Raw genomic sequence first — 15025 nt, forward strand, 5'->3', positions numbered from 1 at the left:
CCTGTGCCCCGCAACGGGAGGGGCCGCGATGGTGAGGGGCCCGCGCACCGCGATGAGGAGCGGTCCCCGCACCGCGATGAGGAGTGGCCCCCACTTGCCGTAACCGGAGAAAGCCCTCGCACGAACCGAAGACCCAACACAGCCAAAAATAAATAAATAAATAAATAAAGTAGCTATAAAATTAAAAAAAAAAAAAAAAAAAAAAATTTAAAAAAAAAAAAAAAAAAGGTCACAGAAGCCAGCTTGAAGGAGCTCTCACTGCCCAAATTTAAGACAATTTGAACATCAAAATAATTTATGATACTTGATTATAAGAAATTAAAAAGAATCAAATTGTCCTTTTGGAAGTCCTAGCCATGGCAATCAGAGAAGAAAAAGAAATAAAAGGAATCCAAATTTAAAAAGAAAACTGTCACTGTTTGCAGATGACATGATACTATACATAGAAAATCCTAAAGATGCAACCAGAAAACTCCTAGAATTCATCAATGAATTTGGTAAGGTTGCAGGATACAAAATTAATACACAGAAATCTACTGCATTCCTATATACTAACAATGGAAGAGGGAGAAAGAGAAATTAAACAATCCCATTTACCATCACATCAAAAAGAATAAAATACTTAGGAAGAAACCTGTATAAGGAGGCAAAAGACCTGTATACTCCAAAAACTATAAGATGCTGATGAAAGAAATTGAAGATGACAAAAACAGATGGAAAGATATACCATGTTCTTGTACTGGAAGAATCAATATTGTCAAAATGACTATACTACCCGAGGCAATCCACAGATTCAATGCAATCCCTATCAAATTACCAATGGCATTTCTCACAGAACTAGAACAAAAAATTTTCTAATTTGTATGGAGACACAAAAAACCCCAAATAGCCAAAGCAATCTTGAGAAAGAAAAACAGAGCCGGAGGAATCAGGCTCCCCAACTTCAGACTATACTACAAAGCTACAGTCATCAAGACAATATGGTACTGGCACAAAAACAGAAATACAGATCAATGGAACAGGACAGAAAATCCAGAAATAAACCCACGCACTAATGGTCAATTAATCTACAACAAAGGAGGCAAGACTACACAATGGAGAAAAGGCAGTCTCTTCAGTAAGTGATGCTGGGAAAACTGGACAGCCACATGTAAAAGAATGAAATTAGAACACTCTTTAACACCATACACAAAAATAAACTCAAAATGGATTAAAGACCTAACTGTAAGACAGGATACTATAAAACTCTTAGAGGAAAACAGAGACAGAACACTCTTTGACATAAATCACAGCAATATCTTTTTTGATCTGTCTCCTAGAATTATGGAAATAAAAAGAAATCAAATGGGACCTAATTAAACTTAAAAGCATTGTCACAACAAGGAAACCATAAACAAAACGAAAAGACAACCCACAGAATGCGAGAAAATATTTGCAAATGATGCAACTGACAAGGTATTAATCTCCAAAATCTACAAACAGCTCATGCGGCTCAATAAATGGGCAATGCCCAATCAAAAAATGGGCAGAAGACCTAAATAGACATTTCTCCAAAGAAGACATACATATTGCCAAGAGGCACATGAAAAGATGCTCAACATCACTAATTATGAGAAAAATGCAAATCAAAACTATGAGAGGGCTTCCCTAGTGGCGCAGTGGTTAAGAATCCATCTGTCAATGCACGGGACACAGGTTCGAGCCCTGGTCCAGGAAGACCCCATATGCCACGGAGCAACCAAGCCGATGCACCACAGCTACTGAGCCTGCGCTCTAGATCCCACGTGCCACAACTACTGAGCCCACGTGCCACAATTATTGAAGCCCACTCGCCTAGAGCCCATGCTCCACAACAAGAGAAGCCACCACAATAAGAAACCCACACACCACAACAAAGAGTAGCCCCCACTCGCCGCAACTAGAGAAAGCCCGTGCGCGGCAACAAAGACACAACACAGCCAAAAATAAATTAAATAAATAAATAAATAAATTTATTTATTTAAAAAAAAAAAAACTACAATGAGGTATCTATCACCTCACACCAGTCAGAACAGCCATCATCAAAAAGTCTACAAACAGGGCTTCCCTGGTGGTGCAGTGGTTGAGAGTCTGCCTGCCAATGCAGGGGACACGGGTTCGGGCCCTGGTCTGGGAGGATCCCACATGCCGCGGAGCAGCTAGGCCCGTGAGCCATAGTTGCTGAGCCTGCGCGTCTGGAGCCTGTGCTCCGCAGCAAGAGAGGCCGCGATGGTGAGAGGCCCGCACACCGCGATGAAGAGTGGCCCCCGCTTGCCGCGACTGGAGAAAGCCCTCGCACAGAAACGAAGACCCAACACAGCCATAAATAAATAAATAAAAATTAAAAAAATAAAAAAGATATCTTTAAAAAAAAAAAAGTCTGCAAACAATAAATGCTGGAGAGGGTGTGGAGAAAAGGGAACCCTCCTACACTGCTGATGAGAATGTAAATTGGTACAACCACTATGGACAACAGTATAGAGGTTCCTTAAAAATCCAAAAATAGAACATGATCCAGCAATCCCACTACTGGGCATATATCCAGAGAAAACCATAGTTTTCCCAGGATACGTGCACTCCAATGTTCACTGCAGCGCTGTTTACAATAGCCAAGACATGGACGCAACCTAAATGTCCATTGACAGATGAATGGATAAAGAAGATGTGGTACATATATACAATGGAATATTACTCAGCCATAAAAAAGAATGAAATAATGTCCTTTGCAGCAACATGGATGGACTTGGAGATTATCATACTAAGTGAAGTAATTCAGACAGAGAAAGACAAATATTATATGATATCGTTTATATGCAAAATCTAAAAAAACAATGATACAAAGAACTTATTTACAAAACAGAAGCAGACTCACAGACTTCGAAAACAAACTATGGTTACCAGGGGTGGGGAGGGAAGGGTGGGGGAGGGGGATAAATTGGGAGCTTGGGATTGACATATACTCCCTACTATTTTTAAAATAGATAACCAACAAGGACCTACTGTATAGCACAGAGAGCTATGTTCAGTATTCTGTAATAACCTAAATGGGGAAAAAATTTGAAAAAGAATAGAAACACATATATATATAACTGAATCACTTTGCTGTACACCTGAAACTAACACAATATTGTTAATCAACTATACTCCAAAATAAAATTAAAAATTAAAAAATAAATAAATAAAAATAAAATAGGAAAAGATTAGACCCTAACATACCTTCCAACTCTGAAAGCATGGTGTAAGCAGTCCCAAACTTTACTGGTAGAATACACACCAAATTCATGATAGTGGCTGCTTCTGGTGAGAGAAGGATGAGAAAGAGACTCTGAAAGAAAGCAGCAAGGACTCTAACTTTATCTGAAGCAAGAGTGATGAACAAATGGAAACACCAGTTACATCTGGGTGGTGGGAACTCTGATGTTTGTAATATGTGTTCTCTGTTATTTTTTATAAATCTTAAACCTAAACACACACACACAAATTATGTTACTTGATTATAACAAATTAAAAGAATCAAGTTGTCTATAATAAAACCTAAAACAGAGGGATATATATAGGTAGAGAAGAGAAACCTCTTTGTTACAAAAGAATGCCATCAAATGGTAGGAATCACAGAATTAGAAAATCACTATTTTGCAACAACAATGAAATAAGTGATTCACACAAGACTCCTCAGTCAATACTAAAATCACTGGGTTAAAGTTTGCTGGGGAACAGGATATTCACTCAGTGTCAAAGTATCACCCCACGGATTACTTATTCTTAAACAGTGACAAAAATAATTTTAAAAAGAAAAATAACAAAGGGAAACAATATTTTTATAATGGACAGATTTGGCAGTTATCACTTTAGCACCAGCACTAGTGGAACACACTGACTTGTCTCCTCATGTAATGCTGTAAGAAAGGTACAATATTCACCTATGTAATAACTAGACAAAAATGTTCAACCTAAATCTAATAAGGTAAATCTAAAATATGGGAGACAGTATAGGCAGTTAATCTGGACTCCTCAAAAATTTCAATACCATCCAAAAAAAGTGTGATTATTCTAGAATGATTAAAGAAGATACTAAAGTGATACAATAATGAAATGTGATGCATGAATCTTTTTTTTCCACTCACTGTATTTATTTCACTTGTTCAACCATTTTACTGAGGTATGACTGACACTGAAAAAGCTGTACAGATTCAATGTAGAAAATGTGATGAGTTTGGAGATAAGTATACACCCATGAAACCAGCACCACAATCTAGGCCATTAAAATATCCATGTGATGTATGAATCTTGACTGGATCCCAAATTGAAAAAAAAAAGTCAGCTATAAAATTCATTTTTTGAAGATAAAGGAAACTGTATGTTAGATGGTACTCCTGAATTACTGTTATTATCTTAGGTATGATTAATATTGTGGTTACATATAAAAATGTCCTCTTTCTTAAGAGACATGATGAAACATTTAGGTGAAATGTCACGTCCACAACTTACTTTTAAATGGTTTAAGAAAAAACCATGTGTGTGCATGTGTGTGTGTGTGTAGACAGAAAGATAAAGCAAACGATTCTAACAGACAGAGTATTCCACAAAATACCAAATAATTACACTCTTAGTGTTTTTATTTCACTAAAGGTCTGTTTAAATGAGATACAGAGGAAGAAATACATTCTATATCACACCAAGAATCTAGTTTTAAATAGACAAATAAGCACTAGGGAGGTTAAAGAATTTGTCCTGAATGGACTGTTTTGGGACATTGTGCAGACACAACTGGAAGGATTTATCATATATTGTTGGCACTCCAGATATTGCATGTTTTTGGCAGTGTGCTTACAGAATACTGCTAAATATCAGGACATTCAAAAGCAAACCAACAGTAAGAACAGGAGAAACACACAACAAAAAAATCTGTGACTCTGAGTAAAGTAACTTGCAAAAACTACAATTAAATCTACTTTGTCCACCATTCTAAAAGCCAGGACCCCTCTGTTAACTAGCACTTTTGCCATTTTTCTACACAAAATCAGTATTCCAAGTAACAGTTAAGTATCGCTACAGGATCGTGACAAGACTTTTAAATCATTAAAGTTAAATATGTACAGTTTCACTTTAACAGTTTTGTAATATTCTGATCCTTTGAAACGTGTTAACCCATGTTTGATATGACAGTTCTCTATTAACTGGTATACCTGATTAACCAGAACTATCCATTGCTTAACAATGGTGGAAAATAGGATGGAGTAGGGGAGTGGGGAGTACAATATAAGATTCCATGATAAAAAGCAGATAATCACCACAAAGTAACTATTATAAAATAGACCTTTCAACAGTGAGGGCAATTTAAAAACTCGATTTCTAAATGTCATACTATTTAAAATATATTATTTTACCATCTGTATTGTGTTGAAGTGTGTAATTGAACAAATGAGTATGGTTACAAAGTGAATTCCAGGTTAAGCAGGACATTTTTGGAAGGGGAAGCAGTTGGAATTGGGGACTTTGACAATCATCACACTATGACAATAACATGTAACTATGTTATTATCCCCATATTAAAAATGATGAAACTGAAAGACGGAGGTTAAGTAACTTCCCCCAAACCGTATAACTAGTAAGTGGGCAGAGCCAGGATTCAAACACAAAGCCCAACTCCAGAGCCTGCCCTCAGGATGACCAGGCTACCTAGTATTTCCATTGTTTGTTTGTTTTGAGGAGGGGCTGATGCTGAACACCTGCACTAAGTACTGCTTTACATCATATAATATTCACAACAACCCTGTGAAGTAGGATTTTTAGTCCTGTTTTTCAGAAGAGAACACTGAAGCTGAGAGAGGTTGAGTAACCTGTCGGAAGTTACACTGCCAATGGATGGAAGAACCAGGATTCAACTCAGGTGTATCTGACTCCACAGCCCTTGCCCTTAATAGGACTACACTCTGCCTTCCACATTCTATGTATAAAACATTCCTTATTTTTCGAGGAAACATCTTCTACTAGACAACTGTTAGCTGTTAAACATATGTTCCTGTATTTGTTTGGAATTAATAACACTTAATTTCTCTGAAAATATTACTTCTTGTAAATTAATGAGATTTCACAATATGAGAAAACAAACTTAAAGTGAGGGTGTTATAATGTAGGAAATTATCATAGAAAAGCCCTCAAAAGCTATTTGGTTCAAATCCCTAAGTTCAACAGGCTTGGAAACCAATAATAATTAATGGTATGTATGCAAATCTAATCAAAAAAAAGGGCTTGCACCAGTTAGGGAGCAGTTGAGGATGTGACATGACTGAACCTTCATATTATACAAATATGTTATCAATGTTTTTTAAAAGCATAGTTTTATAGAGTTTGCAACCACTCCAAAAATGTTCATAATTCATGTAATTGCCCCTCTCTTAAAATCAGAAACCATTCTCATTTTACTTATTTAAATCCTCCTTGTTCGAAAAAAATTTTTAAGTAGCTGAAATCCTCCTCACTGTACCCTGAGTGGAACCAAGAAACCCAGAGACCTGGTTACCATCCGGTTTGTGAGATTCTAATGCACATTGACCACATGTGGCCAGGGCTACTCGGCAAGTTTCCTAATCTAAAAAATTAGGATAATAACAGTACCTACTTCACAAGGTTGCTGTGAGGTGTAAATGAGCTGACACATGCAAAAAGGTTACCACCGTGCCTGCATATAAGCAACAGGTGTGTTATCTGTTATCACTGAAGTTGGTGTGTGTCCATTACTGAAGCACCACTTGGATGGAAAAATACCTATCAGCTTTCTCTATCTCTGGAAAAGCTCTGAGGAAACTCACTCAGAACTTGATTTCACCTTTGCACAGTAACACCTGTATCCTCTTCCTTTAACCACCAGACATGTAAAGAACCCTCATTAGTAGAAAAAAGCTTCAGTTGGCTCCTCCATCGAATCAAACTACCACTCCGTTTTTTGCTAGTTTTCACAGTCAAACAACCTTAAATATATTTTCTGTAGCTTCTGTTATTGATATGACTGAGTTGCCCCTTAGGAAAACCAACTGGCATTACCCTGGGGAAGTCAGAACTTGATTTTGGGGGTTGTGTAAAGCAGGAAAATAGAACAAATAGAGTAACACAAAAACCACAATGCTAATATACTAACTAGTGGAGAGAAGTGTATTTGCCCCTCCTGACAGTTAAATCCTCTAATCAGCTCTTTCTCTCCCTATAGGAAATCTATAAATAAGAAGCCACGTTATAACCAAACATTTGCTGGGATAGTCCAGTCACAGGGACCAGACGTGTAAGCCTCTAGGCAGTGCCACCTTCTCTGAACAGTCTGCAAAAAACACTTCCAAATTCTGCCTCTCCAACTCCCATTTTTCTATAATTCATTGCTGCCCATCTACCTTCTGCTGTAACAGTCTTTCTTTAGATATGTTAATATCATCTATTAGACTACATCAAGTGCCACTCTTCCTGCTTTCAACCTGAAAGAGACAGACATCTTTTAAGATGTCTGCTGCAGAAAACTGAGCTCACCTATTGTGTGATTTTATTAAGCCAATACAGCTGAGTTCTGCTGATGGTACCAACATTATACCACATACACTCCCTCACCTCCACCCACCCCTGACACCCTCTAATCACTTTTGCTTTGATAGCTCTTAACTTGGACTTCATTCCCCACCATATTCAGTGAACTCTTTACGGTTCCCACTCTTTTGTATTTCACTATGGCAATTGATACAATTTGCCACCTATTTCTTAAAAACTTTCCCATCACTGGTTTTAACAAGGCCTAAAAACTCTGTTGATTTTGCTCATTAACTTTTTTTAAAATTTATTTAATTTTGGCTGTGTTGGGTCCTTGTTGCTGCGCGCAGGCTTTCTCCAGTTGCAGCGAGCGGGGGCCACTCTCCATTGAGGTGCGCAGGCCTCTCATTGCGGTGGCCTCTCCTGTTGCGGAGCACGGGCTCTAGGCGTACAGGCTTCAGGAGTTGTGGCACGTGGGCTCAGTAGTTGTGGTTCGCAGGCTCTAGAGCGCAGGCTCAGCAGTTGGGGCACACAGGCTTAGCTGCTCCGCAGCATGTGGGATCTTCCCAGACCAGGGCTCAAACCCGTGTCCCCTGCATTGGCAGGTGGACTCTCAACCACTGCGCCACCAGGGAAGCCCTGCTCATTAACTTTAAATTGCTCCACAGCACCTATGGTGGTTAAGCGTCCAGGTCCTAGAATCAGATAGACATGGATCCAAATCCAAGGCTCTACTCCTTACTAGCTATGTGCCCACGGGAAAGTTACTCCTTTAAGCCTTTTTCCTCCACTACAGAATGGACATAATGACATAATTGGCTGTTGAGTGCTTAGCATAATCATCTTACTCTGGCACAAAGTAATCACTCAATAAATATTAATTATTACCTTTGTGTCCTAATTCTCCTCTCCTGCCATTTTATTTTTCTCTATCTTGAAGAATTCACCATCTCAAACAGCTTTGACTAATAATGCAATTAAGTATATTCCTGAAGTTACTGTGGCAGGATTAAACGTTTCATCCTCTTCATCAGTAATAAAATCATTATTTCTAGATTTCACCAATATCTAAGAAATAACCTGCTGAAAACTGATTTCATTTTCATACTCTTTATTAAAGTACTCATTTCCCTTGGCCTCTGCAATACCATACTTTAAGATTTTTCTTCTCTGGCCATCTCTTCTCAGACTCTACTGCCAGCTCATCCTTCTGTAACCAGCCTCTAAATGTTAGTGTTCTAAAGGGAAAGCCTAATGGTTTTCTTCATTTCTCATACTGCAGTCTCTCCCTTGGCAATCTCACGCTTCATCATGGTTACAACTGCAATCTATAAAGAAGTAAATGACTTCCATATTATCTCTAGTGCAGACTTATCCAAGTTCCAGATCCCCTATATCCAACTGCCGACTGACATCACCATGCTATGACAAAGCAACTTAAACTCCACAGATACAAAACTGGATTCATGGTCTTCGTGGGTTCATGATTCCATGATCAACCAAACCTAGTTCTTCTCCAGTATTTTGCTGTTAGTGAATGAATGGCATCACCATCCATCCAAGCTGCATAAGGCAAAATTCTAGAAATCTAGAAGTTATCCTTTATAACTCCTCTTCCTCCTCTTCCAAATTTAATCTATTCCGATTTCCATTAAGTGCATATTGCTGCATGAATTTCAACCTATTTTCTACACTAATACGAAAATAATCTCCCTTGCTGACTTCATTCCCCCACTACCCATTTTATCACTATCATGCCAAGGTCTCTATCAACTGAAACTTCCCCACCTTTCCTGTTCATCCCTCCCTAACATCTCAACAATCAAATTTCTTATTTCTTCTAAATATTCTACCTACTCAAGCCACAAAAAAAATCTACTTTACGATATCTGCATATGATTTATTCTTTCCCATTCCTCTTCCCTATCCAAGTCATGTCTTTTTCTCTCTCAAAACTCTTCTTAGAATCCTTCACTCGTTCATTCGTTAATTCAACCCATTTTCTACTTCATAAGGTTATAAATTTCACAAGTTTAACATCAACCATATAAAACTGACTTTCCTTTATTTGTTCTGAATTTCCTCTCTCAAGCACCTCAAGGTAGTCCTCCTATTTTAGCATTTTCTGACTTGGTGAACAAGCTGGTAGTTTTTTCACCCATATCACGTGATTTTAAAGGAATACAAAAATAAATACAGCATGGATCACACCCTTACACTCTGCTTACAGGGCATGATCCAGCTGTATTCATATCTGTATTCCTGTTTCCATAATAATGTCTCATAAAGAGAAGGTGCTCTATACATGTTCAACAAAATTAAGGGAATTCTGCTTAGGTCTGATGTTGTGTTCATGAATGCCAAAAGAAGTAGAACCTCTCAAATACGTTAACTCTGCTTCTGTTCAAGAAAAATAATATTTGGGCTTAAAAAAGGTAGAAAGAATTGGTGCCTAGTATAGGTGAGGACACTGTAACAGAGCACCTCGCTGCTCTTAACGAACTGAAGCTGCTCTTGGATGTGATCACCGAACCACTGCCAGCGGAGGAAGCACAGAGACCCAGAGGGCTGCTAAAGACTAGCAAAGAGGAAATGAATGTAGGCCTGATAAAAAAAAAAAAAAAAAAAAAAAAAAAAGAAAGAATTGCCAACAGTCCAGTATACTCAATGTCCATCCTTTTCTAAATTCAGATTATTTATTTAAAAAATAGCTTCTAATCACTTAGAAAAGAAAATGTTAAGCATTTGTGGAACCAACCTGTGTTGTACCAGACTAATCTAATTTCCTTTCTTTTTTTTTTTTTACGAGTATCTTTACAGATAGACAGACATCACACATCAAAAAGATGTAAAAGTAGTATGTTGGTAGAATTTCAACAAAGTATTTGACCAGGTTCTCATTATACCCATATGGATAAGATAAACAGAAGATGGATAACGGTACAATTAGGTAGTGAGGTAACTGTTTAACGACCATAACAACAAGTGCTCATTAATGAATTGTTATCAACCTGAAGGGCAGTTCAGGACTTTCATCTGTGGCCTTTCCCTGTTCAACAATTTTACCAATAAGAGGAAAATATATCTAAGGGATCAATGAGTACCCATATCCAAATACATACGTATAACTGTGAGATAGGCAAGCGCTGTAACTTATACCACAAATGTAAAACAAACACACAAACAAAAAAGAGGCTTAATGGCTTAGTTCACATCAAGCTTAGTTCAATCTGACAGCAACAAGCTCAATATGATGTGGAAACAAGAAAAACTAATGTGATGCTAGCTGCAGCAGTAGTATCTCAAACACGGGCGACAGCAGTCCTGCTTAACTCTGGACAGATGAGACCACAGCTGAGATATGATGTACCCTTCTATGGGTCACTGTCTTCAAAGGATCATAACCATACTGGCACATGTTCAGAACAGAAAAACCAGGATGCTTAGGGGCCTGAATACCATTAAACGAAAGGCAGGAGGGAATGGAGATTTATAAATAGGACAAAGCAATGCCTTGAGAGGAAAACAATGGCTACCTTCATTCAGTCATTCAACAAACGTGAATTTCAAACCTATTTCTGGCCAGACATTGTGACTGTGACTGTGACTGGGGATACAGGAAAAAGATAGTCTATATCTGTGAGAAATTCATGTGTATATCTGAAGAGTTGAAACAGATTTGATCTAAAAAAGCTTTAGATTGTTCTATATGATTTCATAAGGTAGAAATAGGAGCAATGGAAAGAAGTTCTAATGTAACTGATTTCAGCTCCATATAAGGAAGAGCATTTTAAGAGTCAAAGCTGTCTAATGAAGGAAGAGGCTGCCTGAGTAGACTGCAAGGTTCCCATCAGTAATGGTGTACTTAAAGAGGAGAATGATGAAATAAGACAGGCATTGAACTGGGCCATTTTTAATGTTCCTCACCTTCTACACTATGATTCTTTCTGTACTTCCTCAGGAAATGGACTCACCAGATTCATCCTACTTGTGTACTACAGCATCACAGGTTTCCCACAGTTGTGACTTCCAACTTTGTACACTGTCCATCACTGAAGCAATGCCATATAATTAGCAATGGATCTGAGAGCAACAGGAATAACGCAATATAGGAAGAAACTGACCCATCAGCACAGAGAATGCAAAAAAAATGAGTACTGTTCAATGTGCCTTATATTTGTAAGAAAATGTAAGAATTCTCTATCCTCGAAGTCATAAATTCAATTTAAAATATTATGGAAAAAAAACTTTTTAAAAAGTCTAGAGAGTAAAGCAAATGTGGCAAAATGTTAACAGTTGTTAATCTAGGTGTATAACACTACAGTGATCCTCTTTCAGTGTTGCGTATGTTCGAAATTTTTCAAAATAAAATGTCTGAAAAAAATTTTTAGAAATATATTATGTTCAATTAATATAAATAAGGATCTGCTATAGTACTGCATCTCTTGTTGGGAGCCATTTTTTTCTAACCAACAAGGAAAAAATAATTTTAATTTAAGATCACTTTGAGAATTTGTGTCCTAAATAAGCACTCCAAACCCCTCTATTATAACGTTATGTGGAAACTAAGTTTAGAATATATTTCTAAAAAGAAATAATTCACCAGATATAGCAGGCCAAATTCCATGAACTAATCAAATTATGAAGCTGATTAAATGGCTACTTAAATCCATTTTAAAAATCACAGGCGGGATAAACGTAGAGAAAGGTCTAGACCATTTACTTCTATAAATTGGTTTAAGATTACTGAAGCTTATTTTCATTCATTTTATTTTTGTAATTTTAAAACACTCTCTAGAATACACTAGCTCTATATGCTGGAACTGGGTATTCAAGCAGTTCACCCTTCCAAACTGTTAATATTAACTTCTTGGAAGCAGTCCCTCACACTTTAGCACTTTCTCAATCTGGATACAAGAAATAGGCTACGATTGTAATTCCAAGGGCTCCCTTTTTTTTAAATAGCAGCCCGTTAAGACAAAAGTGATAAAAAGAGGGGAGCATCTTTTAACCACCAGCCCTGAAAAAAGGCTTCCCCTTCGGTTGTCGTCCATTCTGACTGCTGTCTACCCTTTTTCAACACACTGCCTGGTCGTTTCGGTTGAAAAACAAAATGGAAAAAAAAATTTTTTTTTTAATATATATATATCCCACTTTCCTGGGACAGGTCGATCCCCTTTTGTAGAAGTGGCTAAAGCTAGGCTCCCCACGAATTTCACCTCGTTGCCAAGGCAGCGCCGACACGACTGGTCCGGCACGAGGGCAGTTCCCGCTGCCCGGACCCCAGGGCGGCCCCGGCCTGCGGCAGAGCAGCCCCGGCCCAGCCCGGAGCCCCCCAGGCCGCAGAGTCCCTGCCGCGACCCCGGACGGCCCCGCGGGCGCCCCGGGACCGCGGCGAAAGGCGGGGAGATGAGGCTCGACTTACAGTGACACCATCCGAGGTGACAGCACCAGTGCAGCTTGAAGCACTTGCCGTGGCTGTGCGTGGCACAGATTGAGAGCCCGTCGCACGGCTGGAAGTCGGGTCTGCGGGCGGCGCAACTCCGCGCCAGGGCCTGAGCCTCGTCCACTTTCTCGCTCTTCCAACCGCGCTCGGGCGCCGGCGCCGCGGCCGCACTCATTTCCTCTCCCTCCGCGGAACCGAGACCCGGAGCTCGGGAGTAGCGGCGTCTGGGCGGGCAGGAAGCCGAGCCGGCTGCGGACGCGGGAGGGCGGGGCGCGTGCTGGGAGTCACGCCAGCGCTTGGAGGTGGCGGTGGCGGCGGCGGGAGCGCAGCAGTCCCAGGTTAGCAAAGGAGCCGCCACGGGGTGCGACCGGGGTCTGGGCCTGCCGCCGCTTTCCCTCCGCCGTGGCGCGCGCCGCGCCCCCACGCGCACGCGCACGCGCACACGCACGCGCCGGCGCCGGCCCCGGCAGACGCCAGGAGTCCCTCCGCCAACCCCGCCTCCTAACACATGCCGGGCTTGGGTGCTGGGTCGTTGGCGTCCCCCCGCAGCCGCCGCACACTCAGTCCCCAGAGGCTGAGCCCGACCGACGGAGGGCCGTTAGGAACACACCCGCCTCGGCGGCTCGGTTTTCACACGCAGGCCAGCTTCCACGAATACTTCCCACACTCAGTCCCCACACACACTCCCCTCCCACACACTCCCCTTCGACACACATGTCCACACTCCGCAGAGGGCTGTGCACGCTGAGGACACGCCCTCCCGGACGCCCAGTGGGCTGGTTCCTGCGAAACTGGGAGCAAGGTTTTCTCACACGCACAGTCTCTCCCCACGCGCGGCCCACGTTGGCCTCGTACACAACCCCCAGAGGGTCTGGGCACACAGGCCCCTGGGGGCGCGCGCACATGCGCACGCAACAGACGCGCGCTCCCCCGGGACTGCCTCCTGCTCCCAGCGCGGCCACTGGGGCTCACGTCCCGGGCCACGGCCACCAGCCCCTCGCGGCCCCTGGTAACCACCGTCCCCCCAGGTCTGAGCCCGAGGCTGCAGCCCCGCCTTGCTGAGGGGGAAAGTAACCAAGCTGGGTGCCGTGGTGTGTGTGTGTGTAAAAGAGATTCACGGGAACTGCGATGCACGGGACTGGTATGTGGAATGTGTTGCGTGTGTGTATTTTGGCGTGTATGTGATGTGTGGGCGTGTATGCTTGTTATGTGGAGTAGGTGTGTGTGTGTGTAATTGGATATGTTGTTAAGTGAGTACATGGTACATGTGTGGTGTGCATGATGCCTGCGACTGGTATGTGGACTGTGTGATATGAGGTGTGTGTATACACGTGTATGTGGCATGGATGCATGTGACCAATGTGGAGTGTCAGTGGTGTGCTTATGTGTGGTAGGGTATATATGTTCTGTGTGTGATATTCGAGTAGCTGAGTATGTGTGTGTATCTACGTGTACGTGGGGTGCGGTGGGCACGGTTGTTACATAGCATGTGTGCATGTGTGTGTGGTATGTATGTGGCAGTGTGGTGCATATGACTGGCATATTGAGTGTATGTGCGCAGTGTATGCGGGTGGAGTTGGGTGTGTGCACTACATGTGTTTGTGGGCATACAAACAAGACTCGTGTTTGCCATGGACTCTGTCTGCCTTTGTGTGTTAATGCCCACCCTGGCCAGCAGGTGTAACTGGCCCTGAAGGCGCCTGCAACTCTCCCAGCCAATCAGCTTGCCTTCTTCCCTCTTGAGGACAAGTTGCTCCAAACAGATTTTCCATGCTAGGCTCTGCTGCTGAGAACCCACCCCGGGCAGGGTTCAGTGAAGAGAAAACAAACCATTTGCTCCCGGGGAGCACAGTTGGGAATTAGCGTTTCCCTGCAACAAGGCCAGAACCCAGCCTTGAACACAGAAAAGGAGGGGACCTCCTCTTGCTACTTGCCAAACATTTTTCAGAGCAGAGGAAAATGCCAGTAATTGCCAAGGTTCAGGGAACAACAACAAAGCCTTTCAGTATAAATGCTGTGTGGGAAAATGTTTATGCCCAGGTCCACCTT

The 15025-nt window shown here is 41.4% G+C and overlaps 1 protein-coding gene across 13 annotated transcripts in view; it reads right to left on the reverse strand.

Moving 5' to 3' along the window:
- Positions 1-13603, reverse strand: part of C4H3orf70 (chromosome 4 C3orf70 homolog) — a 98733-nt gene extending 85130 nt beyond the window's left edge. For all 13 annotated transcript variants that reach the window (XR_009008256.1, XR_009008257.1, XR_009008251.1 and 10 more), the window contains exon 1: positions 12956-13603. Coding sequence is in view for 1 of the 13 variants with exons in the window: in XM_057545970.1 (XP_057401953.1) it covers positions 12956-13151 (196 nt within the window). In the remaining 12 variants the exon portion in view is untranslated. The remainder of the gene's footprint in view (positions 1-12955) is intronic.
- Between the last annotated feature and the right edge of the window lie 1422 nt (positions 13604-15025).

Source organism: Balaenoptera acutorostrata, chromosome 4 (genome assembly GCF_949987535.1).
Source record: "Balaenoptera acutorostrata chromosome 4, mBalAcu1.1, whole genome shotgun sequence".
Taxonomy (NCBI): Eukaryota; Metazoa; Chordata; class Mammalia; order Artiodactyla; family Balaenopteridae; genus Balaenoptera; species Balaenoptera acutorostrata.